The following is a 27546-nucleotide window of genomic DNA, read 5'->3' as shown; positions in this document are numbered from 1 at the left end:
GAACAAGATGGGAGTCATGGCTATGCTGCTGCTGCCCCTGCTGCTGCTGGGAATCAGTGGCCTCCTCTTCATCTATCAAGAGGTGTCCAGGCTGTGGTCAAAGTCAGCTGTGCAGAACAAAGTGGTGGTGATCACCGATGCCATCTCAGGACTGGGCAAGGGTAAGCTGGCTTTGCTCCCACCTGTGCCCATTTCTGCCCCCCAGGGACTGGCAGGGTGGCAGGGTGGTGTGTGGGCAAACCTGCTAGGTGGGAGGGGATCCCCTTCTGTGTTCTCTCCCAGCTTCTGTCATTAACCAGCAAGTTTCCCATCTTTTGGAGGCTGCAGATTCCTGAAAAATGAGGGCGGTGGAATATCTAGGATTGCAAACTCACAGCCTAAGGGCTAAAATGGGTCTGCAGATGTGATTTGTTTTGGCTTCATGAGGTTTCCAGAAATTTTGAAAACGCAAAGCCTTGAGCTGGGGCAGCGTACTGGTTGTGAGCCCAGACTCAGGAGCTGGGTTCAGTTCCCGGCTCCAGTAATGACTAGCTGGTTACTTCACTTCTCTGCCTTAAACTTCTCCTCTGTAAAGCAAGGGTACCAGGAGGCTCTACCTCACGATGCCACTGTGAGGAATAAATGAGTTCATAGATGTATAGCACTTAGAGCAGTACCTGGAGCTGCAGCGGATATCACTCAAGGGTTAGTAATGATGATCATGAACGCATATAGGTAAAACATGCCCACACTATTGGGCCACATACCCCACCCATCCCTATTGTATCACATTTGGCCTGATTCTTTCAATCATTGCACTTTCTGGCATTGAAGGCATTTGCATTTGCAACCCCTGAATTATATAGCCTCAGAGGGACCCTTCTGCTGGTGACATCTATGACATGAGAGGCCGTAAATTGTCCTTAAGTTTGCAAAATTCTGATTCTGTCCTTCCAGACAATGGTAGTACAACTTTGTATGTGATATAGTTAGCACAACTTTTGCTGTAGTTTTTATTATTTTTAATAGAGCACAGATCCCACACAGTCCAACATTCATTAGTAACTCAGTAAGTGTCCATTGAGTCCACTATGTCCTGAGCATTGCCCCCTGAGAGTCCCTCTGGGGGGCTGGGCACTTACCCGCATGGTGCCGCCATCGTGGGAACGTTTGTAACCTCCCTGAGAATTTTCTCAGAGCCTGCTACTCATCCTCTTCGGCATCCCAGTGGGAGCCAATCCGCACGCTTTGAGGATGGCTTAGATTTCAGTGGGTGATCAACCCGGGTCCATCTTGTAAGATAAAAAACAAAGCATAAGGCAGATAGACTAAGCTCTCTCTCTAAGTGGCCCCATACACAATTCCCAGAGAGGATATCCTGCATCAAAGGCAAGCGAGGTACACAAACTCAAACTCCTTCTTCTTCAGGGGCAAGCCAGGGCACACACGTCTGTCTATCAGACCAGACACAAGACAACAGGGAGTGTGCTGCCCTGGAGAGCTGGAAAAGAGATGCTCACTTAAAGCCATTCAGAACAGAAGGTTTTGGGGAAAATTTGCTCTCCAAATGGTGCATCTTTGTCTGGCATTGCACCAAGCTGCTAATACGTGATTCCCTGATACAGCCTCTACCTGGAGCCTTTCCTGACACCTTTAATTGCTCCTTCCTCTTGAATGATCCTTGTGGGACCAGTTTCTTAACTGGCCCCTTGCAAGTGCATACCGCATTAGTGTATTTCTCATGCTGTATCTGTGTGTTTCTCTGTGAGTCCACTAGATACAGGCTTCTCGGTGCTGGAGCCTGTGTTTTGTTCATCCAGCAGCCTCAGCACCTAGCTCAATGCTTGGTTGACATACTCAGAAAATGTGTATTTAATGAATAACTTCTAAAAGTGACAGGTGATCAGGGAAGGCCCTCGTTTGGATAAGTGTGTTCTTGCAAATTTGTTTTATTGTTTTCCGGTTTGATCCCAACATGGTTGGAGAACACGCTCTGTATGATTTCAATTCTTTGAAATTTGCTGAGGTTTGTCTTATGATCTATCTCTGTATGGGTTCCGCGAGTGCTTGGAAAGAATGTGCGTTCTGCCATTGTCCTATACATGTGGATTCGATCCTGTTGGTCGGCGAGGCTGCTCAGTTCTTCTGTAGCCTTGCTAGTTTTGTGTCTTATTAGGTAGAAACACAGTTTTATTGATCGTTGAGAGATGTGTATTTGTTTTAATCATCTGATTCATTTTTAAAACACCTCATTCAGTTGTAGTCACACATGACACAAACCAGGTACCCAGGAAATGCATCTTATGAGGGAAACAGCCTTTGCAGAACCTCAGGGCCTAGCTTGTCCTGTCTACTGTCACTGTTCTTTTTTTTACTATATCTCATTGACCCACCCTGGAAAGAAATGCAAAGAAGAAAAAAATACATTTCCAGTACTTAGCAGTAACTTGAGATGCTGGACGTGTGTGACCTTAAATAAACGCCTAGTTCCCCACGCTGCTGACGACAGTGATTCCAGGCTCCAACTGCTGCGTGTCTCAAGTCCAGGGCGTGGAGAGGATGATGCAGGCTTTGCACAGCCACTGCACACCCTGCTGCCATGGAACCTGCATGAACCCCATGGGTGGCACCGGGAGCAGCAGGGAGTGCCACGCCAAGTTGTTTACTAGGGAAATCAAACAGACAGACAAAGGTCAGGGCATCTAGTCCTCGCTCCAAACCTCCAGGATTCGGCCAAGCCAGGAATCCTGTCACCTTGTACCCACTGTGTCTGCAACAAGAGTGTTGATCAAGGCCGGGCTCAGTGGCTCACACCTGTAATCCCAGCACTTTGGGAGGCCAAGGCAGGCGGATCACTTGAGATCAGGAGTTCGAGACCAGCCTGGCCAAAATGGTGAAACCCCCGTCTCTACTGAAAATACAAAAATTAGCTGGGCATGGTGGCTCTCACCTGTAATCCCAACTACTTGGAAGGCTGAGGCAGGAGGATTGCTTGAACTCAAAAGACAGAGATTACAGTGAGCCGAGACCATGCCACTGCACTCTAGCCTGGGTGGCAGACTGAGACTCCATCTCAAAAATAAATTTATTTATTTTAATTAACTAATTTAATTAATAATTGATTTGTTTTAATTAATTTAATTAATAATCAATTTATTTTTAATTAATTTGAAAAAAGAATGACTTTCAGAATACCCAACCCCTGCACCTGAGCTGCTTCAGAGGGTACAGCTGAACGTCAGCCCTGCCTGTGTGTTGTCACCTCAAAGGCACAGTTTCTCTCCTTTCAACATTTCTGAAATCAGACTGATTGTCTTTCAATCCATAGCATCTTACAATCCCCATAGGCCACCCTTTAAAATGTCGCTGTGGCTCACACCTGTAATCCCAGCACTTTTGGGAGGCTGAGGTGGCTGAATCACTTGAACTCAGGAGTTCGAGACCAGCCTGGGCAACATAGTAAGACCCCCCCATATCTACAGAAAACGTAAAACTTAGCCGGGTGTGGTGACATGCGCCTGCATTCTCAGCTACTCAGGAGGCTGAGGTGGGAGGATCGTTGGAACCCGGGAGGTGGAGGTTGCAGTGAGCTGAAATCACACCACAGCACTCCAGTCTGGGTGACAGAGTGAGACCCTGTCCCCAAAAAAATTAAAATTAAAATTAAACGTCATGTATTATCTCTGAAATCAGGCAACAGCTCATCATCGATGGCATCTTAGATTGATGAAACACAGAAAGAAGGGCTCAATTTATGTTTATTGAATCAAAAAGAAAAAGCCGGGTACCAAAGTGCTAGATACATGCTGAGCTGATAAAAGAATAGAAATAAGGACACTCAGGTATACCAAAGACCTGGTTTCAGCAGAAATGACTTCTTTGGGGGCAGTGCCTCTAGGCTTGGCTGCAGCAGCACTGAGGCACTGAGCACGCCGCTGGGCTCCCGCCTCCCAGGCACACCTGGGCAACGCAAGGTGTTAGCGGAGAAGGGAAATGGCGTGATGGGGAAGAATGCTCCCAGCTGTCTGTTCTAACAAGGCCAACGCCAGAGATTTGATCTGGCTCCTGCTCGCAGGCCCCTCACCTACTCCAGTGCCCTGCTGCAAATAATGCTCTGGGGTCAGGTGTGGTGGCTCAGGCCTGTAATCCCAGCGCTTTGGGAGACCGAAGCGGGCAGATGACCTAAGGTCAGAGTTCGAGACCACCCTGGCCAACATGGGGAAACCCTGTGTCTACTAAAAATACAAAAATTAGCCAGACGTAGTGGCAGGCACCTGCAATCCCAGCTACTCGGGAGGCTGAGGCGGGAGAATCCCTTGGACCCGGGAGGCAGAGGTTGCAGTGAGCCAAGATTGCGCCCCTGCACTCCAGCCTGGGCAACAAGAATGAAACTCCGTCTCAAAAAAAAAAAGCTCATCATCACAAGAGGGAGGGAGCGAGGAGTGAAAATGCACCCTCACCCTCAACGTGTCCCTTTCTCAGCAGTAGGCATTGGCCAAGAGGAGCCTAGTGTGGAAAATGCGTTACTCACCACCTGGATGTCACACTCCTGTGGGGGTCACATCCTGGCTTCCCTGCTGGCCAGACTCCAGGTGATTCATTTCAACCCATTGAACCTCACTCCTCTCATTTGTAAAATCCAAGCTTCATTCTGCTCCAGAACGACAGCTGAAATGCGGAAAGGCTAGACTCTGCTACCCACAGAAGTTTCTTTTAGTGAATTCTGTTATAAAAGCCATATGTATTTAAAAGAATTTTTTTAAGTAAAAAGAACACAAGATACACCTAGAACCCCACATGCTTGGGGACACCCTGTGTGAATGCATCCTTCCTTTCCTTTCAGGGGGATGCTTATGTGAGTAACCCGTCATGAGCAAGCATAAATCAAGGGTGTCGTGAGACAGTCCACCTGAAATTTATTCAGAGGGAAGCGTCCTTCCTCTGTAGCTTGAGGGAAAAAAAAATCAGGTTGTTCCTGACTTTTCTGATTACTTTTTTTTTTTTTTTTTTTTTTTTGATACGGAGTTTTGCTATTGCTCTTTTTGCCCAGGCTGGAGTGCAATGGCGCGATCTCGGCTCACTGCAACCTCTGCCTCCCGGATTCCAGCGATTCTCCTGCCTCAGCCTCCCGAGTAGCTGGGATTACAGGCACCTACTACCACGCCTGGCTAATATTTTTTTGTATTTTTAGTAAAAAGGGGTTTCACCATGTTAGCCAAGCTGGTCTCAAACTCCTGACCTCAGGTAATCCACCCGCCTTGGCCTCCCAAAGTGCTGGGATTACAGGTGTGAGCCACCACACCCGGCCTCCGATTACTACTAGATTTTGCAAAATCCTTTGGTCATGGTGGGTCCCGAAAGAGATCATTGATTCGGGAATTGGGATGCCCAGTTTAACACCTGATAACATGGCCATTTTCATTGAATTCGAACTTTCTTTCCTCCTCTCTGCTCCTCCCCACAGCTAGTGCAAGTTGGAGGGAAGCTTCTTGCTGTTTCTTAGGCTTCTAGGGCCTCAGGGACTGGAAGGAGGCAAGACGGGAGAGCAAAAAAAACCCTCACCCGACTGACAGCGCTATAAGATGGCTTCAAGGTCCATCGGCCTGGTCCCTGTTTAAAACTGGGTCTGAATCTTTCTCTTGTGGGCACTATTATGCACCTTTCAGAGGCCTCCCTAGGATTATTCATTTCTGTGAAATGGGAGATGTGGGTTTTTTCTCCACTCGCTCAGTCCCTCCTCACCCCTTGGTTCCCGGGCAGTCTACTCCCCACCAACCCTGTCCTCTGGAGTTCCACTGACCTTCCGAGAGGTCCTCTTGGGCAGACTTCAGATGAGCTCTCAACCAACTCATGACCTACCCTGGCCATTGATGGCTGTGACTTCCTTGGCTCCGCAGGCCACCTCCGATGGAGAGGTCCCGGCTTTCCTTTCCTCTGCCCTCAGGGCATTGGCTGGGCCCAGGATCTTGCCCATAAGACAGGAAGCTGGGCTCCTGGCAGCAGGGAACCGTCCCGTGTTTTAGTTTGCATTTAGGTATTACTGATATTCACTCATCTTCTGTATCTTGATACATTTTTTGTGAATTGCTTACTCATCTCCTTAACGAATTTCTTTATTAGCATTTTTATCTTTTTTCTAGTTGATTTGTAAGAGTTTTTTCATATATCAAATTAACTCTTTTCTGACATATATATTATAAATACTTTTTATAAATTTGTCTTGTCCTTTATTTGTGGGTGTTTTTCTTTCTTTTTTTTTTCTGTAAGAAGGTTTTTGTTTTGTTTTGTTTTGTTTTTCTGTTTTTCTGGTTTTTTTTTTTTTTTTTTTTTTTTGTCTCTACTGGCTGGAGTGCAGTGGTGCAATCTCAGCTCACTGCAAGCTCCACCTCCCGGGTTCACGCCACTCTCCTGCCTCAGCCTCCCAAGTAGCTAGGACAACAGGCACCCGCCACCATGCCTGGCTAATTTTTTGTATTTTTAGTAGAGACAGGGGCTCACCACATTAGCCAGGATGGTCTCGATCTTTTGACCTCGTGATCCACCTGCCTCGGCCTCCCAGAGTGCTGGGATTAGAGGCGTGAGCCACCATGCCCAGTCAAGAAGGTTTTTTTTAAAAGGGTACAATCCATAAATCATTTCTGTTAGGATTTTTTTTCCTTCAATGGATGCTCAGGAGCCCTCCCCAGTGAAAGGTATATATTCGTCTCTACCTTCTTCTAGTTCTGTTTTGGTTCTGTTTTTATATTTCACTATTTAGTATATTTTGGTGTAATGCATCCAGCTTTTTTTCCCTCCCAAATAGGGATTCAAATAACGCCCCCCCCTTTTTTTTAAACAGAGTCTCACTCTGTTGCCCAGGCTGGAGTGCAGCGGCGTGATCTCAGTTCACCGCAGCCTCCATCTGCTGAGTTCAAGAGATTCTCTTGCCTCAGCCACCCAAGTAGCTGGGATTAAATTTTTGAATTTTTAGTAGAGACGAGGTTTCACCATGTTGGCCAGGCTGGTCTCAAACTCCTGACCTCAAGTGATCTGCCCACCTCTGCCTCCCAAAGTGCTAGGATTACAGGCATGAGCCACCGCGCCCGGCCCCCACTCTTTATGTAATACATCCTTTTCCCATTGATTCAACATGTTAACTTTATCATACACTAAATACTCCTCAATACCTGACTCTATTTATTACCGATATTTCTATCTAGACTTGAACGGCTGACTCTTTAATTTCTGTAGTTTTACAATATATTTTAACAACTGTTTTTCGAAATGTTCTTTGCTTTCCTTCATAGAGTATTCCAATTAAAGTGTGCAAAATATGCCATGTAACGTGTAGACTTTTCTGTCATTTCCCAAGACCTGTTGGGATCCTGACTTACTGGATCAATTTAACTTGGAGACAGATTGACATCTTTATTGGATTTTGTCATCCAGACTCATCATGAGCTGTATAAATAAAACACCTGCATTGAGAGGAATCTTTCCTTCTCTGCAGCCCTAACAATTCAAGGTGACATTGTTAACCCAGTTACTTCTGGATTCGGGTTTCCCTCCGTCAGCAGACTGAGCTCTCCCAGCACCGTCCTCCCAGCTCTCTCAGGGATTCCCAGTACACCTGTTTTCAGGCCTCATGGAGACCTCTTATCCCCACAACTCTCTGCTTGGGTCCTCTCTTGGCCTTTTCTGCCTTCACTCCTGCTCCCACCTGATTTACACTTCATAGTCCAGCACCTCAATTCCTCCATCTCTCCAATACCACAACTTCCCTGCCCGTCATGCCCCTTACCAAGCCCTGACCAACAGTCCTGTCTAGCCAGTCCCTTCTCTCTACCTGCAGCAGGCTCTGGGCCCTGCTGGAGAAAATCACGCAGCCCTGAGTTCACTTGGAGCCACAGCACTTGGGATACCCAGCCTCCACTGGGCACCAGGCTGCCAGGCTGTCCTTCCATGTTCCCAGCCAGTCTGAGTCCACCACTTCATGGTGTAAATGAGACAATAACAGGTTCTTCCCTGGAGTCGGTGCTGTTGGTGCCTCTTCCAGATCCCCGTACTTGGTCAGCTCATCCATTTCCCAGGCACTGTAAACGCTGGCTGCAAATGGCGTGCAGATTGCAAATGGCGTGCAGATTGCAAATGGCGTGCAGGTACCTCCTTTCCCAAAGACTTGTCTTCTGCCAGTGGACGCTGCCCTGCCTAGGAGTTACACAGCTTATGCACGTACCCCCAGAGAGGGCAGCCCACATCAGTGACTGACACTGGTGTACAAAGGCTGATCCTCTTGCCTCCAGCTGTGCAATAGAGTTTAGACTCCAGAGTCTTCCTTGGATCAAGCCAAAGCTAGACTTTCCTGAGACCACATCCTCTCCTGGCCCCTACTCCATGACTTCCCTCCCAGACAGGCTGTCTCTGAAGAGCAGGCCCTCAGTAAATCCTGGCCACCTGAATCCTTGACTCAGAGTCTGCTTCCTGAGAACCCAACCTAAAGATACTATCTCATAAGGTTATTGTGAGTATTAAATGAACTAGAGAGATATGTAAGAGATATGTACATATCTTTCAGCAGTTCCTACAGCAAGGAAACTCTCCAAATCTGTGAACTTCTATTGCTTTTAAGTATCGTTAGTATTGCTACACAAGAATTCTGTTTGTCTACCAGCTAACACTCAGTTGAGAAAGTGCTACATTGGGTGAGTCGGGAATCAGTCCAGAGGAAAATTAATTAGACAGAAAGTAGGTTTACTTTTAAATACAAAGAACCCTGGTATTATCCCCAGAGAAAATGTGGAGGAAACTGGTGATGTTTGATTTGAAAAAACATGGTGGTGTGTCTCCCTTATCTTCAGATTGAGATATCTCTAGGGCTGCGGTCCTGGGGGGCCAGGTCGGCAGGTTCATCTTTCTGTTCAGTGTAAGGAAGAATTTCCAATAATCAGAACTTTCTAACAAAGGAGGCGTGGTCTCACTCCACCATGAGCTCCCTTTCACGGAAGCAATGAAGTGGAGGCTGGAAATGACAAAAATTCCAGCCTGGGGAGGGAGTTGAATGAAGTGACCCCTACAGGACCTCGTGGTGCTGAGACTTCTGAGTTTTTTGAATTCATGGGTTCCCAAGAGAGGGGGTTCACTGTCAGCGGCTCCACCCACACAGTGTGTCCTGCCCCGTTTCCTTCTTCCCCACAGAGTGTGCTCGGGTGTTCCACACGGGTGGGGCAAGGCTGGTGCTATGTGGAAAGAACTGGGAGAGGCTGGAGAACCTATACGACGCCTTGATCAGCGTGGCTGACCCCGGCAAGGTAAGGTCTTCCAGCAGTTGGGGTGGGTAACTCCTGGGCACTCCCAGCCTCCACTGATCATTCAGGACCAACTCTTGGACCAAGTGGAGGAAATGTAGTGATTGCTTTGGGGAATGTGGGGTAATGAACCCAATGACCTTGGCATAGGGTCATGTTTGCCATTCATAAGGGGTTGACTTATTTTGACTACCCACCACGAAAAATCGTGTTCTGTAGCCACAGCCCCTTGCCCTGACCCTATATAACTCAAACTCAAGAAGGATCCAGAAGACAGAGGATGTTGCAGGTATGGGCTGTGATCACAAACACAGCCATTTTTTTTTTTAATACCTTAACTGACATCTCCATCAAAGAAACCAGATAAATGAGATCCCTTCCCAAGAAGTCTCCCAGAAAGTGAACACTTCTTTCAATGAGGCCGTAGTTTCCAAAGGTTTTTCTGGAGCATTGGTCAGGGAGCTCCCTTCAGGATACTTTTTTCGAATCTTTACCTTTGAGGTTGCATTTGGTGGTTAGGAACAGCTCAAAGTAATTCAGGGGTAAGTCTGATATTTGAGGAGATGAATCAAACAGGACAACACAGAATGCCCCAAAGTGTGTTTCTAGGGATGTGATGAGGCACTGGGTAAAAGCGAGGGTTTGTGGTCAGTTGTGTGAGAAACACTGAGTTAAGCTAAGCTTGTCCAGTTTCTTCACTGTAGGACTTTTCAGAGCCTTTAATATGCCAATGTGCACTGTGTATCTCCAAGAAGAACTTGGAGAACAGTCTGTGTTTCCCAAGCAATTTTGACCACAGAACCCTCTCTTCAAGGGCATATCTCAGGACTAGTCTTTGTCAAACACTGGGATTGCATTTACCACTCAGTGTCATCAATTTTCCCATCTGTCCACCCTCCTACACATCCCTGGATCAACAGAGTCAATGCAGCAAGTGTCTGGCTAAACACAATGCCTGGCACTTAGTAAGCAGATGTTTCAAAAATATTGTGTTGAGTGTGTGATTTTAGTTTTCTAAAATGTGGCTATGAAGTCCTGTGATGGATTTATTTATTTATTTATTTTGCAACTTGCAAGCCAGGTTGAAAAGCAATTTCCACAAAGGAGCTCAGAACTGTTAAAAGTAATGATGCCACCCCTGGAGTCAGTGCCAACCTGCAAGGGGACTGCTGCGAAGGGTGATATTCATTTATCAGTTCTGGAATCTTGGCCAAGAGTTTAGACTTATTGCTGCATATTCACGTCAAGATTTGTTGTTTTTGCCCTGGTCCCCAAGAATGAATTCTCTGGCAATATCCTCCATCCCAGAATCATTTCTGCTTGTTCGTCTTTTTTTTTTTTTTTCCAGTCATTTCATGATCTTTGAATTTCAAAATGGGTGGCTTTTAGATCGAGGGCTCCCAAGGTCTGCAAGAGGGAGGAGATCCCACATACCCTGACTCTGTCATTGGTTCAGCAGACATTCACCCCAAAGTTGGTCCTGTTGGACCTCTCAGACATCAGCTGCGTCCCAGATGTGGCAAAAGAAGTCCTGGATTGCTATGGCTGTGTGGACATCCTCATCAACAATTCCAGCATGAAGGTGAAGGGGCCTGCCCATAAGATTTCTCTGGAGCTCGACAAAAAGATCATGGATGCCAATTACTTTGGCCCCATCACATTGACAAAAGGTCTTGTGAGTTTGACTTTCCCATGGGTATCTGGGCCACCAGATTCTACAGAGGGCTCTGTTAAATAGCCAGACAGTCATCCTATTCTATATGGAATTCTCCAGTCCCCTTAGAAAATCCCCTACCTATTGGGTGAAAGCTTTCAGCATTCCCATTTTCAATGTTTATGTAGGAAAAGGAACCCAGGAAGTATCTGACTGGCATATTTCAACCACCCTCTCTGTGAAACCCCTCTCCCCACCCAAGCTTTGCCCTTTTACTTCTCTCTCCTTACATCTCTGGCTTCCCTCCAATTCGACGTCTCTGAACAATTGTCTCATCCTCCAACAATTGTCTCAACAACTGTGTACATTCTGCTGTATCAACCTTGCGGTTGATCTGCTTCCAACCATGACAGTTGGTCAAAGGTAAAGATTCTGTCCTCAGAAATGAAGAAGAAAAAGGACTTATTACCAAGTTACAAGAGACCCAGTATTCTGTCAATCCCTTCACAGAAACAGGGAAGGCAGGAGGTTGTCTCCCTTTAATGAATAAGATGGTGATTCCTATGTGAACCTGTCTGAGGGGCCTAGGAGACACCCAGGTGCAGATTTCTCACCACCAAGTTCAAACGCCGGTCTGAAGCCTGGAAAATGGGGCTGGAAATGACCACAGAGTAGAATGAAAAGTTGATAGATCATGAGGTCAGGAGTTCGAGACCAGCCTGGCCAACATGGTGAAACCCTGTCTCTACTAAAAATACAAAAATTAGCCAGGTATCGTGGTGGATGTCTGTAATCCCAGCTACTCAGGAGGCTGAGGCAGGAGGATCGTTTGAACCCAGGAGGCTGAGGTTGCAGTGAGCCGAGATCACGCCATTGCACTCCAGCGTGGGTGACGGGCTGAGACTCCGTCTAAAAGAAAGAAAAGTTGAAGCCCCTGCTCTCCAAAAAAATAAAAGTTTATCAAAGCAGAAGCTCAGGGGGAATGTAATGTGGAGAATGCCTCCATTTAGGGAGTTGGGTGTCCTGGCAAGGTCTAAGATCTAGCATGATCTTGCAATTACCGTCTCTACAACCAGCTCCCATGCTGGACACCTCTAACAATCGGATTCCGGATTCCGAGTACTAAGACAGATGAAGAGAAAGAAGCATTTGGGGCAGAAAGATGACTTTCCAGAGCTTCTAGAATGCTGTCCCAGAGATAACAGTTTCCTCCAGTCCAGTTCCTGTGGACACAGCAAACACACCAGCACAAGTGTGTCATCTATCAACCTTTAACAGAGACTGTTCACTGGCATCAAAGCAATGAACAAAGAAAGTGGAGTGGAAAAGGGCCAGAATTGGTTTCTCTTCCTGGTTAGCCCTCACTAAGGACCCTGGGTCTAGTCCCTAGCTCTGGACCTCAGTTAGTCCATCTTGTTTTTGGTTTTTTTTTTCTTTTCTTTTCTTTTCTTTTTTTTTCAAGACAGAGTCTCGTTCTGTGTCCCAGGCTGGAATGCAGTGGCATGATCTCAGCTCACTGCAAATTCCACCTCCCGGGTCCACCTCCCGGGTTCAAGTGACTCTCCTGCCTCAGCCTCCTGAGTAGCTGGGACTACAGGCACCCGCCACCACGCCTGGCTAATTTTTTGTATTCTTTTAGTAGAGACAGGGTTTCACCATGTTAGCCAGGATGGTCTCCATCTCCTGACCTCGTGATCCACCCACCTCAGCCTCCCAAAGTGCTGGGATTACAGGCGTGAGCCACTGAGCCCGGCCCAGTTTGTCCATCTTTAACATGGAGGTGCTGGGTTTCACAGATCATTCTGAAAGTTGACTCTTTGAGTACTGTCTTTTCACTTTTTGCCATATCCCCATTCTGCCTGTACTATTATTAATTTAATACCTTTCTCTGAATTTTCTCATTTTTAAATTAAATTCACTTTAGGAGGAAATGTGTATAAAACCAACATAAATTTAAAACCTCTTTCATTCTCAATAAATAAAGGGCAACCTGAAAATTAAACAAAGTAAGTTCTCCCAAGGTAGCCTGAGAACGTCAGAATCTTCCCTCTCTTTGTTAAAAGATTAGCACGTGCAAGAGAGGCGTTAAAGACGTACTAGAACCATTGTGAGACTTCCTTCTTCCTTCTGGAGGCCATAGCAGGAGAATTGAAATGGGAATGACTTTCTCACTACTGAGATCAGCGTCTGTTCTATTCTATTGGGTACCACACGCACTACCTGAGTGCAATATGCCCATGTAACAAATCTGCACGTGTTCCCCCTGCATCTAAACAAAAGTCGAGAGGAAAACACAATAAATATAAACATGCCTTTAATAAAAAGAAATCAGTGTCACTAAATGCACATTGGTGGGAAAGCACCAATTTAAAATCACCCAGCAATTCACCAGCCCACACTTTGGGAACGCTGGATAAACGATTGCAGGGTTCATTCCATCTCCGCTGCCCTGCTGCAATCTAATTACCATGGAGGGAGCAGAGCCCCATGATGAAGGGGAGCCGGGGGAGGGGTCTGCCGGCAGCTGCCTAACTCAGTCGCAAAGTTTTAACCATGACTCTTTGTCCTGTGTTTTCCAGCCCTGCTTCCCAACATGATCTCCCGGAGAACAGGCCAAATCGTGTTAGTGAATAACATCCAAGGGAAGTTTGGAATCCCGTTCCGTACAGCTTGTAAGTTGCTAAGATAAAAATATGAATCTTCTGTTGTATGTCTTATGGTATAAGGCAGGAGCTGTTATGTCTAAGACTAGGCAGATGGTCACAGGGGAAAGGGTCCCAGGATGACACCATCTGCTGGGTTTTCTTTCATCCCTATGGTTCCTATTTTTTGGGCGCCTACAGCATGCAAGTGGCTATGGGAGATGCTGAGATATTAAAGATAAGCTCCCTCTGTCTGCAAAGCTCACAGTCTCCTATGTGGGCAGGACATGCACTAGGTGAACCTGACAATGCCAGGTGAAGGTCACGCTCCTGACAAAGATGCACAGTCATAGCTCCAATGCCCCTTCCTCCATAAAGATGCCCTTGAAGGTCAGGGAAGATTACCATTGGGAAAGAGAAGGATGGGTGCACATCACAAAATGGGAGGGCAATGGAGACCTTCTGAGGAAGGAACCAGGAAAAACAGAAAGGGGCAGAATTCAGGGTGGGGGCAGCTCCAAAAATGAGCGTCCTTTCAAAAGTTCAAGGGGGAGAAGGACTTCTAGGTGTATGTTCCTGGGATTTAGCTGGAAAAAATCTGGAGCCATTTCCACATCTGATGAGCTAGTTCTAAGAGGCAGGGAACATGCCATATACATTTCTTCATGGCCCACACTACCATGTGCAAATTAGGGGCTCAGTAAATGTTTGATGGGCACAAGGGTAGAAGGGAAGAAGGGAGGGAAAAAAACGAGTAGGTCCCCATATGAATTTGCTCAGGCTGCCATAACAAAATACCAAGGCTGGGGCTTACACAACAGAAATTTGTTTTTTCATTCTGGAGGCTGGAAGTCCATGATCAAAGTGTTGGCAGGGTTGGTTTTCTCTGGAACCCCTCTCCCTGGCTTACAGATAGCTGCCTTCTTGCTGTGTCCCCACACAGCCTTTCCTCTGTGCATGTGCATGTCTGTTGCCACCTTGTATGTCCAAATTTCCTCTTCTTCTTCTTCTTCTTTTTTTTTTTTTTTTGAGACAGAATCTCACTCTGTTGCCCAGGCTGGAGTGCAATGGCAAGATCTTGGCTCACTGCAACCTCTGCCTCCCAGGTTCAAGCGATTCTTCTGCCTCAGCCTCCTGAGTAGCTGGGACTACAGGCACCCGCCACCACGCCCAGCTAATTTTTGTGTTTTTAGTAGAGACAGGGTTTTACCATATTGGCCAAGTTGGTCTCAAACTCCTGACCTCAGGTGATTTGTCTGCCTTGGCTTCCCAAAGTGCTGGGATTACAGGCGTGAGCCACCACACCTGGCCCCAAATTTCTTCTGTTTTTTTTTTTTTTTTTTTTTTTTTTTTTTTTTTTTTTTTTTTTTTGAGACGGAGTCTCATTCTGTCGCCCAGGCTGGAGTGCAGTGGCGCGATCTCGGCTCACTGCAAGCTCCACCTCCCGGGTTCACGCCATTCTCCCGCCTCAGCCTCCGAGTAGCTGGGACTACAGGCGCCCGCCACCACGCCCGGCTAGTTTTTTGTATTTTTAGTAGAGACGGGGTTTCACCATGTTAGCCAGGATGGTCTCGATCTCCTGACCTCGTGATCCACCCGCCTCGGCCTCCCAAAGTGCTGGGATTACAGGCTTGAGCCACCGCGCCCGGCCAAATTTCTTCTTCTTATAACAGCACCAGTCAGATTGGAGTAGGGCCCAGCCTAATGGCCTCATTTTATATTAATTACCTCTTTAAATATCTCTAAACACAGTCACATTCTGAGCACTGGGGATTGGGTTTCAGCATATAAATTTTGGGAGGATTGACAACAGAATTCAGCCCATAACGCCCCCTCTAGTAGTGTTTTACCTTCCTTTTTCCATTTGCCTTAGTTAGTCTAAGCCTATGGTGCTGTGAGCCTGTGATATGGGAAAACCTGATTACTCCTCCATGTAGTAACCTCAATGGGAATGGCACCAGGCAAGCAGGTGGCACCATGCCACAGCGTCATTGGGGGCCCAGGACGATGCTAAGTCATTCCATCAACACCATCTTCTGGGTAGTCACAGCTGGGTCCCTGCTGGCAAGAAGAAAGACTGTGGAGGATCCATGCCCAATGTCCAAACCCCAGGCTGGCATTGGACATCCCATTTCCCCCAGGCTGGCATCACCGCTGCTCACATCCTCCTGGGAGAACTCAGTCACACCTAAGTGCAAGGGACACTGGGGAGTGCAGTGCCCTCGGGGGCCCAGGAAGAAGGGAAGAGTGAATGGGCCACATACAGCAGTCTTTGGCACGTCCCGCATTTTCCTCTCTTCCCCAACCCACTTAGGAATCTCCCCACTGCTCCTTGTATTTTTAAACTTTCTGTCTGTTATTTTCAGCAGCTGGGTGACTTTTCACCTTCCTTGCCTCCTGCCTTCATTCATTCAACAAAGTGTTTCAATGCCTAAAGCCAGGTGATGGGGACACAGAGGCGACATAACACAGCGAGGCATGGGCATGACAATGAGCCCTTTGGCCACTGACCTGTATTGGACAAACGCACGCATTTCCTGGGAACGCTTGCAAAACACAGCATTGGGGACTCAGAATTCTCTCAAGGCTGTCTCCACCCCCATCAGCCACGGTCTGGCTTCTCTGCACTGAGGAATTGAGGGGCACAGAGTTTCCCACGTAAATGTCATAACTGAAGTGATGCCACCCTGGACTGGCCTCAAATTCTCTTCTTCCTCTGAATCTGGCTTTGGACAGACACAAGGGGCTGGCGTGGGAGTGACCTGGGGTCTGCTGACTCAGAGGTTTCTTTCTTTTGACCAAAGGAACGCAATGTCCCTGAGCACCTCAGCACAGTTCCCTTACCATCCACTCAGGCAAGGAGATGGGGGCTCTGAGGCTCAGAACCTGGCAAACAGACTCAAAAGGGGATGCAGCCTGCCATGTGTCCCTCCCGCTGCAGGCACCCACCCTTTTCCTGCATCAACCATGCCACATGGGGCCGGGCACAGTGGCTCACATCTGTAATCCCAGCAGTTTGGGAGGCTGAGGCGGGTGGATCACTTGAGGTCAGGAGTTTGAGACCAGCCTGGCCAACATGGTGAAACCCATCTCTACTAAAAATACAAAAATTAGCCAGGCGTGGTGGTGTGCACCCGTAATCCCAGTTACTCGGGAGGCTGAGGCAGGAGAATTGCTTGAGCCCGGGAGGCAGAGGTTGCAGTGAGCTGAGATTGAGCCACTGTACTCCAGCCTGGGCAATAGAGCAAGACTCCCTCTCAAAACAAAACAAAATAAAACAAAACAAAAAACACCACGTGGAAAGTCACCTGTCCATGTATCTGCCCCACTGATGAACTGAGTACTCCGTGAGGCCAGAGCTGCCTCTGTCCACCTCTGGGTCCCCAGCTCCTCACCCACCAGAGCAGGGGCTTCACTGTTGAATGACTGAAGGAATCAAGGAGATGGTACACGAATGAAAAACAAGCTGGTAGACCTTTTTTTGTTAACACTTGCATTGGCGGGTGTAATTCACATACCACACTATGCATCCATTTAAAGCGCATGGTTCTGCAGGGCACGGTGGCTCACGCCTGTAATCCCAGCACTTTGGGAGGCCAAGACAGGCAGATCACCTGAGGTCAGCAGTTCGAGACCAGTCTGGCCAACATGGTGAAATCCCATCTCTACTAAAAATACAAAAATTAGCTGGGCATGGTGGTGTGTGCCTGTAAACCCAGCTACTCAGGAGGCTGAGGCAGGAGAATTGCTTGAACCTGGGAGACGGAGGTTGCAGTGAGCCGAGATCGCACCACTGCACTCCAGCCTGGGCGACAGAGTGAGACTCCGTCTCAAAAAAAAAAAAAAAAAGCCTCATTGGAGAGAACTGGAAGCTTGCTGGTCATGATGTCAGGGAGACCAGGAAAGGGTTCTGGTTGAAGGCATCTGGGCACGGTGGCAGGAACCACAGTACATCCACCTTCTGCCCCTTCCGCCTCTGACTGACGGGGCATCACACCCCAGATGTGGCTCTAACTTCCCAAAGCTCTAAGCAATGTCCACTCCCTTCTTTTTGGAATTCCTGGAATGATCCTTTTTTGCCCAACCCATGGCTTCTATGATTTGAACTGGATTTGGTGAGTGGATGACCTGGACGGGCTCTCCGAGGAGAAGGGAAACAGGAAGGGAGAGGGGATATCTGTGATTCAGGCTCACTGCAGCCACCAGCTGGCCCCAGACCCTGGACAAGTTTCGTAGGCATCAGCCTTCCCAGGAAGGAAGGGAAATCATGTTGGTGCCAGCATTCTGTATGTTTTCTCATTTGATCTTCACAGTAATTTGGCAAGGGAAATATTACTCCCATTTTAAAGATAAGAAAATTGAGTCTCAGAGAGGCAAAGTGATTTGCCCAAGGTCAGGTCACACCACCAGCAAGTGGCTAAGCTCGATTCAGTTCCAGCTTTGTGTCCACCACTCCCGAGGGCTCTCTGTGCTCATTTGTAAAGTGAGGGGCAGATTCTTGAGGACCCTCTCAGCTCTGAGCTTGCAGGAAATGTGTCTGTTGGCCTGCTTCCAATGCGCATGCCCACCGGGAAGCCGGGCCCGGGAGTGTCCTGCGCCCACCTCCGGATGGTTTCTCCTGCAGACGCTGCCTCCAAGCACGCAGCCCTGGGCTTCTTTGACTGCCTCCGAGCCGAAGTGGAGGAATACGATGTTGTCATCAGCACCGTGAGCCCGACTTTCGTCCGGTCGTACCACGTGTATCCAGAGCAAGGAAACTGGGAAGCCTCCATTTGGAAATGTGAGGCTTCAGAGGGAAGCTGGGGCCCCTGGGGGCCTCGGGAACAGTCCGGTGTCACTGGGGGGTGAATGACCTTCAGATGGGTACTCCTGAATCATGAGTCTGAAGGTGGGAGTGGAAGAGGCTCAGCAACCCCCAACAGCAGGGCAGGGCGGGGACCGCAAACCTTTAGGCCCGAGGCACCCGGTAGACAAAATCCTCCCTGCAGCCTACGGCCCGTGCGCCCGCTGAGCTCAGCCACTCGGCTTCCTCTGCCACCTCGGCAAGCAACTGCCTGTCTCTGGACCTGTTTCCCAGATGTCATGGATTGAAGAACTTTCCTGCTCCCCCTTTCCCGTGCACAGAGTGGAGACCGAGAGTCTAAAGCCAGGCCACCTGGGCCCGGAGTAGTGGCTCACGCCTGTTAATCCCGACCCTTTGGGAGGCTGAGGCGGGCGAGGACCACGGGGTCAGGAAATCGACACCATCCTGGCCAGCATGGTGAAACCCCATCTCTACTAAAAACACATAACATTAGCCGGGCATGGTGGTGCGTGCCTGTAGTCCCAGCTACTTGGGAGGTTGAGGCAGGAGAATCACTTGAACCCGGGAGGCGGAGCTTGCAGTGAGCCGATAACGCACCACTGCAGTCCAGCCTGGGCGACAGCTCGAGGCTCTGTCAAAAAAAAAGTCTGTACTGCAAGCCGGCCTCTGCCACATATTAGAGGGTTGGACGTGAGCAAGTCCCTTAATCACTTCGTGCCTCCCTAAGAGGTAGGTATTGCTATTATTATTTATTAGTATTATTATTTTCATTTTAGAAAATGAGGGATACTAGCAATAGCAATACCTACCTCTTAGGGTTGTTGGGAGGACTGAAGGTTCTGGAATAGCAACCAGCCCCTCTATCTATCAGCGCACCTTATTATGGCCACTACTCTAGGATACTCTAAGCGTACAGGCGCTACACCTTGCCCAAGGCTTCCACCTTAAGGAACCAAGATGATCCAAGATAGGGGGCAGACCAGGGGTTCCAGGATGCTCCTGACACACACAGCTTCACGACCGTCACAAACAGCCCCTTAATCCACCTGGCACCTTCTTAGATCCTAACCTCTTTTGCATCCCTTCCCCCACACATAACCGCCCTGCGAAATCATCAGGGCAGGAAACCAGGTCCACCTTATAGACGAAGAGGCAGAAGGAAGCCCAGAGAGTGGAGTGTCTCCCGCTGGGCACCGTGGCCCGCAGGTGACGGAGGGGGCCTGGAACCTGTGACTCTGGGGACAGCCCACGCTTCCCGCCCCCCAGCCTTTGTGCACGTGCAGGGCTCTGACCAGCCGGCTCCCCACTGAGGCCATAACCCCACCCCCAACTGGGGCCGTTCAGTCTTTTTCAGGAAGCTGACCTACGGCGTGCACCCCGTAGAGGTGGCGGAGGAGGTGATGCGCACCGTGCGGAGGAAGAAGCAAGAGGTGTTCATGGCCAACCCCATTCCCAAGGCTGCCGTGTACGTCCGCACCTTCTTCCCGGAGTTCTTTTTCGCCGTGGTGGCCTGTGGGGTGAAGGAGAAGCTCAATGTCCCGGAGGAGGGGTAACTGCAGCAGGCCAAATGGGCCACCCCTTGGAAATAAAGGTTTTTCTGGCAGGTGCTGGCGCTTCTGTCCTGTGCTCCACACTGGGGGCCCTTGCAGCCCCACCCCTCATCTGTGTGGGGTCTCCCCTTGACAGTGAGGATGGCCTGGAGCCAGCCCAGAAGCTACGTAGCCTGGGGTTCTCCACGTTCCCAGGTCAGACTTCCAGAAGCTTCCCTGCTCTGTAGGGTGACGACTCAGCAGGAAACAGGAGCTGCAATGCCTCTAACCCCCACATACACACACTCACATTGTATGCCTATGTGCTCAGGAACTCAGTCTGAAAACCACCTCCACTGTGTACAAGGGTGACCTGGCCACTTCACCTCCACCCACGAGAGCAGGACTTGACGACCCTTTAGAACAGTGCTGCAAGGATGGAAATATTCTATAATCTGCGTTGTCCAACATGGCAGCACTGGCCACATGTGGCTGCTGGGCACTCGAAACGTGGCCCTCTGTGTCTGAGACACTGAATTTGTAATGCTATTTAATTATAATTAATTTAAACTTGAATAGCCACGTGTGGCTAGCAGCTCTAGAGTTAGGGGTGTGTGAGAATCAGCCCCTTCCAGACTGATTTCATTGGCCTCAGACCCCTCCCAACCCCATCCCCAGCTCTCCCCTGCACCCCCGCCCCCACCATCCCCACCCACGCAGCTAAGCTGGAATTTTAGCTTCCACATTGCTTCTAACAAATGCGGAGAACCTCTGCCCAGGTATCCACCTTATTTCAGCCTTTCCTTCAATTCTCAAAGCAAAAAGCATTTAAAACGCCATGCTCTCCTTGGAGGTGGGCACTTCATGTAGTCTCCTTTTTCTTATACAAAACAGTAAATGAGGGCGGGCGCGGTGGCTCACGCCTGTAATCCCAGCACTTTGGGAGGCCGAGGTGAGTGGATCACCTGAGGTCAGGAGTTCGAGACCAGCCTGGCCAACATAGGGAAACCCCGTCTCTACTAAAAATACAAAAATTCCCCGAGTGTAGTGGCACGCACCTATAATCCCAGCTACTCAGGAGGCTGACGCAGGAGAATCTCTTGAATCCAGGAGGTAGAGGTTGCAGTGAGCCGAGATCCCACCACTGCACTCCAGCCTGGGCGACTGAGCGAGACTCCATCTCAAAAAAAGAAAAAACAAACCAACGAAAACCAGTAAATGAATCTTGGACACTCGGAAAGCATAGGGTACCTTTTTGCACTAATATTGTAACGACTCAAGCTTTTCTAACATTTCTAGATGAAAGAGGGCAAAAATTTCTTCCCTGAACCTAAATCATTTACAAAATGACATATATAGGGTACACATATGCACATCTGTAAATCCTGATTTAGAAAGCAAAATGCCCAGGATCACTGATCACCTGGAGCCCAGCCTACCCCAGGACCAGGCTGGTGGTCCCGTCCTGCGACCATGGAGGCACGATGTCAGGTCAGAACTTAGGGGGTCATCGAAGCAGGCAGGCAAGGCAGGCCTGGAGCCTGCAAGGGAACTGTCTTTTGAGAGGTTGCTGTTAGTGGGTGGAGGCTATATTGGGGTGCTCAGGACGAAGCCAATAGAGGGTGGGTAGGGGCTGCAATCGCGAGGAGAGAGGCCTGAAACTTACTTGGTGACCAGAGAGTAGGGATCCAGCTTTGGGACAGGAGCAGCTGGAGCCAGGGTCACAGCAGCCAATCCTGGGACACACCAAGGGTGGTATACCAGCAGAGCGTGGCCACGACCCAGATCCAGGCTGTAGGGTCCTTACCTGTTCCCTTTAGGGCTCTGCCTGGTCACAGGTGAGTTCCAGGCCGAGAACACCCCAAAGGGATGGAGGGGGAGCAGGAAGGGATTGTGTCGGGAATCGTCCACACTGGCACTGAAAGCCACGTTCTGGGAGACTGAGGACTCTGAGGCAGGGTGACAGCAGACACCTGGGATTCCCCAAAAGAAGCCACGTGGAGCAACGGACCGCAAAGGACTCTCCGGTTTAAGTGGCTCTGCTCCACTGATCCCCTGCCAACTGGCAGAGGGAGGTCAGAGACTTGCGGGTGGACCTGGCCAGTCTACCTGGTGGGCAGCCTAAGCGCCCTGCAGTTAAATTTCCTGTCCACGGGCTTTGGCCTCCCTCTAACTAAATGCTCCCTGGTGATTTCAGATGTCCCTGCGCCCACTCAGGCCCTGATGCGCTGTCAGGATGGGGTAGCTCATTGGCCTGTGAATGAAAATCCACAATCCTTATCTTGAAACATAGTGAGGGTTAAAAAAATAATTAATAATTAATTAAATGCCATGCAATATGACAAACAGCCACCAGGTGGCACTGTGTCTCCAAACCAATTTTACAGCTCATCTCTCCAGGAAACCCTTCAGCACAGCAGCAGTAACCCACCTAATTACGTTCACAGTTTCCAATGGGCCTCACCTTGCAAGATTCCATTAGGTCTTCCCATCAGCCTTAATTCATTGGAAGGGCTGACAGACCCATATCACAACGAGACAACTGAAGGTGATTATGTTCTATGAGACACAGCTGCTCTGGGCAGAACAAGGGCAGTTAGCTCCTGGGACCCAGGAGGAGTGGAATCCAGGCCCCAGTAACTGCCCCAGACCTTAAAGGGACTGCGCCAAGACACTGCAAGGTGTGAAGCAGTCCTCACACTCCACATAGAGAGAAATACAGGTGGTTTTCTCCTCCCACCCCCAACCACCCATATCTACAAAATGTTTAACATTAGAAAATGTGGGTAACCTAAAGAAGCAGAGAGACAAAGCAATCAGCTGCCCTGACAGCCACTGTTCACAGCTGGGCTCTTCTCTGGGCAGACCACACACAATCTTTTTTTTTTTTTTTTTTGGCTGCAGTACAATGGCGAGATCTCAGCTCACCACAACCTCCGCCTCCCGGGTTCTAGGGATTCTCCTGCCTCAGCCTCCTGAGTAGCTGGGATTACAGGCATATGCCACCACGCCTGGCTAATTTTTTTTTATTTTTTATTTTTTAGTAGGGACGGGGCTTCTCCATGTTGGTCAGGCTAGTCTCGAACTCCCAACCTCAGGTGATCTGCCCGCCTCAGCCTCCCAAAGTGCTGGGATTACAGGCATAAGCCACCATGCCTGGCCTTTTTTTTTTTTTTTTCCAGACAGAATTTGGCTCTTGTTGCCCAGGCTGGAGTGCAGTGGTGTGATCTAGGCTCACTGCAACCTCCGCTTCCTGGGTTGAAGTGATTATCCTGCCTCAGCCTCCCAAGTAGCTGGGATTACAGGTGCCTGCAACGATACCCATTTAATTTTTTGTATTTAGTTGAGACAGAGTTTCACCATGTTGGCCAGGCTGGTCTCGAACTCCTGGCCTTGGGTGATCAACTCCCGCCTTGGCCTCCCAAAGTGCTGGGATTACAGGCGTGAACCACTGCCCCTGGCCCAAGACCAGAAACTTTACAGAGAGCACACTTCTTGGAGCCTCAGGGGCCACCCTAGGTGTGGCTGCAAGAAGACCACACAGATTAAGACACACAGCTGGGCATAGCCACAACCAGCGCCTGGAACCGTCTGTGCCCCTCCAGATGCTGTGAGCGCTCCATCTCAGTGCTGGCACTTGTGACCGCTGCAATAGGTGCCCTTGTCTGTTGGCTACTGACCGGGCTCAGCCACTGGGGCCTGGCTGGCAGGGAGAGACTGAGGCTGCAGTGGCAACCTGCCACTGAACCACTGGTTACCCTCAGGAGCCACTCCTGCCCTTTGCCTCTTAGGACCTAGGGGCATTCATGGGTCCTGGATGCTGTTGGCCCTGGGTGCTTCTTTGTCCTTTCTTGGAATCCCTTAATCCTGACAAAATCTTTGCGATGCCCCTTCATTAAATGATCCCTAATCACCTCGTGTTATAGGATGAATTCTGTCTCTCCTATAAAAAAATATGATTTTCTAACCTCCAGTACCTTAGAATGTGACCTTATCTTTGTGAGGCTGAGGCGGGCAGATCACCTGAGGTCAGGAGTTCGAGACCAGCCTAGCCAACATGGTGAAACCCCATCTCTACAAAAAATTAGTAGAGCGTGGTGGAGGGCGCCTGTAATCCCAGCTACTCAAGAGGCTGAGGCATGAGTATTGCTTGAACCTGGGAAGCAGAGGTTGCAGTGAGCCAAGATCGCACCACTGCACTCCAGCCTAGTGACAGAGCAAGACTCTGCCTCAAAAAAAAAAAAAAAAAAAAGTTGGCGTTCCTTAAGTTTAGTAGTCATTTCATAAGTAATCTTTTATTATTCTTTAAACCATTTGCATGCATGATTTACACTTTCATATTTATGACATATTTATAATTTCCTAGGGTCTCCATCAGGTCTGCCTCATCCTATGTATCTTCAGTAAGGACATGCTCATTTTAGATAATGATATACTTCAAGGGGTTACCTAAGGAATAACCTGAGGTGTGCCTGAATATCCTCCACCTTTGATCTGTCTACAATGTAGACCCTGTAGTCATGCCAGGCCAGCTACCTGTACTTGTTCAACTGAGAATGTTCCAAATGCTTTGAAAGAAAGCTGTTCAAAAACTTGATTTGGCTAAAAATTTGCACTAATCTCTAGCCACTAAAAGGGCCATACCTCCCTACAGGCTCTAGAACCTTCTTTCAGATCAGCCACAAAATTTCACCCTTCTTCCCTTCAAAGTCAGCTCTTCACCCACCAGTTCTATCTACTAAGTCCTTCCTGCTTCTCTGAACTCCCCAGAGACTCAACATGTTCCCGGAAATTTAAACTGAAGGCCAGTAAGGCAAAATCTAGCCACTTGTGTATCACATCCTAAGTGCACACGGACTGTTTTAAGGGCTTGATCTGTACTTGGAGGAAAATGCTGAAAGGGCAAGTTAAGGCTCGGAGGAGTGAACAGTGGAACTTGGCAAAGTGCTGTGAAATGGGAAGTGAAGGGCAGGGTGGTCTGTGCCAACGTCCCCACTGGCCTCTCCTCGGTCAGAACTCCTGCCTCCATGCTTCCACAACACCCTAGAATGACACGCTCAACTCTCCTTGACTCCTTCCATGAAAATACAAAAAACTGTCCACCTAGGAAAAGTATGCCTTTTCATTTCTCTGCTGCATATAACAGGACTCTCTCTGTCTCTCTCTCCATATATGTGTGTGTGTGTGTGTGTGTGTGTGTATGTGTATATATATTTATTTAATAAAGAAATATATCATATATAAAATATATAATATATAAATATATCATATATAAAATATATGAGATAGAAATATATCTATATATGTATTTAATTAATACTATTTTATGTTAAATAAATATATGTAAATACATCATATAAATATATATTATTTATACAATATATAAATATGCTATAATATATAAGCATATTTATATATTTATGTATGTTTAATTAATATTAAGTATATATTAATATTACGTATAATATATATAAAGTTATATTAAGTATATATAAATGTGTATATATATAAATAAATAAATATACATATATATATTTGATTACTTCAAAACTTTTAGATCACATCTTGCCAAAGTCTTCCAGGGTCCCTAGGCTCTGCTTCCACATCTTAGTGCTGCTGCAGAGGTGTGCTCACCCACCAGAAAGACCAGAAAGTCAGGGACCCAGTTGTCTTCCTCCAGACCTCAGGGTAGGTGCTCCCCAAAGGAGACCTGACTCCTCTCACGTCCAGCTCTGCAACTCATGGTACGTACTCTGCAGCTTCCTGAGCGCGTTCAGGTTCCTCCCTCGTTGACAAACTTTCCAGCATCCATAGAGGCAACTGAGGATACTGAGGGGCCTTCCTCCCAGCTCGGGAACAATGAGGAGGAGTAAATAACAGACATCACATCGGGGGGAAAATGTCATCTTTGGTATGTTTTTAAATGGAGCTATTTCTTATACACCGTAAAGCGCACAAACTGTACATATACAGCTCAGTGGAGTTGCCCATGTGTATGCACCCGTGTAACCACCATGCAGATCAAATGGTGGAACTTTCTGTCACCTCCGAATGTTTCCTCATACCTAGTCAACCTCTACCCTCAGAAATAACCACCAGTTTGACATCAACCACCCATAGGTCATGTTTAGCTATTCTTGAATTTTGCATAAGTGGAATCATAGAGTATGTGCTTTTTTTGTGGTTTGCTTTTGTCACATGATTTCTACATGAGTCATTCAGGTTGTATCAGCGGTTTGTATTTTTTGTTTTTTGTTTTTCTGAGAGGTATTCCATGATATGAATATTTCACAACTCATTTACCCCTTCTAGGGATATTTTCTATTGACCTGTAGTTGTATTTATTCGTTGTGTCTTCTGCTGTGTCCATTCTGCTGTTAAAAACTATCTCCTCAGTTCCTTAATTTTTTTTTTTTTTTTTTGAGATGGGGTCTCACTCTGTCGCCCAGGCTGGAGTGCAATGGAGCAATCTCGGCTCACTGCAACCTCTGCCTCCTAGGTTTAAGCAATTCTCCTGCCTCAGCCTCCCGAGTAGCTGGGATTACAGGTACATGCCACCATGCCCAGCTAATTTTTGTATTTTTAGTAAAGATGGGGTTTCACCATGTTGGCCAGGCTGGTCTCGAACTCCTGACCGCGTGATCTGCCCACCTCAGCCTCCCAAAGTGCTGCAATTACAGGTGTGAGCCACCGCCCCCAGCTCCTTAATTTTTTTTCATACAGAGTCTGGCACTGCTGCCCAGGCTGGAGTGCAGTGGCACGATCACAGCTCACTGCTGCTTAAACCTCCCAGGCTCAAGCAAAGCTCCTGCTTCAGCCTCCCAAGTAGCTGGGACTACAGGCACACACCACCACACCTGGCTAATTGTTTTTTATTATTTGTAGAGACACCGTCTCCCTATGTTGCCCAGCCTGGTCTTGAATTTCTATGCTCAAGTGATCCTCCTGCCTTGGCTTCCCAAAGTGTTGGGATTATAGGCATGAGCCATCACACTCAACCTGAGTTCTTAATTTCTGACACTGCATTTTTATTTATTTATTTTTTTAGATGGAGTCTCCCTCTGTTGCCCAGGCTGGAGTGCAGTGGCACGATCTCGGCTCACTGCAAGCTCCACCTCCTCGGTTCACACCATTCTCCTGCCTCAGCCTCCTGATTAGCTGGGAGTACAGGTGCCCGCCACCATGCCCGGCTAATTTTTTTTTTTTTGTATTTTTGGTAGAGACGGGGTTTCACTGTGTTAACCAGGATGGTCTCGATCTCCTGACCTCGTGATCCGCCCGCCTCGGCCTCCCAAAGTGCTGGGATTACAGACCTGAGCCACCGTGCCTGGCCTCTGACACTGCATTTTAATTTCATTTTTAGAATTCCCACTGGCTATCTTTATTTTTTTTATTTTTTATTTTTTTGAGATTTGAGTTCTCTGGTAAACTTCTCCACTCTTTCATCTGTTTTCCTGAATTAATTCAAGTTATTTTAAAGTCCTTGTCTGCTTATCCTAATATCTTATTGAAAACTACATTGTATATGTTCTTCGTTATACAAAAGTTTCACTGTAGCATCCAGCTCAAAGCAGTAAAGTTCGAACCTGAAACTGCTGAGTTTCTCTGTTTAGAAGTTCTAACAAATCACTCTGGTTGCTTCACAAATTTATCA

At 48.0% G+C, this 27546-nt stretch overlaps 1 protein-coding gene across 2 annotated transcripts; it reads left to right on the top strand.

Annotated features, from left to right (window-relative positions):
- Nucleotides 1-19966, top strand: DHRS7C (dehydrogenase/reductase 7C). Of its 2 annotated transcripts, none has more exons than XM_025362876.1 (6): nt 1-161; nt 9154-9266; nt 10723-10933; nt 13497-13589; nt 18184-18339; nt 19708-19966. In XM_025362876.1, the coding sequence occupies exons 1-6, from the start codon at nt 8-10 to the stop codon at nt 19914-19916; spliced, it is 936 nt and encodes a 311-aa protein (XP_025218661.1). In that variant the 5' UTR covers nt 1-7; the 3' UTR covers nt 19917-19966. The 2 variants fall into 2 exon arrangements, with proteins under 2 accessions (XP_025218661.1, XP_025218660.1); XM_025362875.1 differs by having other exon boundaries at nt 10720-10933.
- Nucleotides 19967-27546: the final 7580 nt, after the last annotated feature.

Source organism: Theropithecus gelada, chromosome 16 (genome assembly GCF_003255815.1).
Source record: "Theropithecus gelada isolate Dixy chromosome 16, Tgel_1.0, whole genome shotgun sequence".
Lineage (NCBI taxonomy): Eukaryota > Metazoa > Chordata > Mammalia > Primates > Cercopithecidae > Theropithecus > Theropithecus gelada.
The sequence above is the reverse complement of the archived record's forward strand: the minus strand, read 5'-3'. Positions and strand labels throughout refer to the sequence as shown.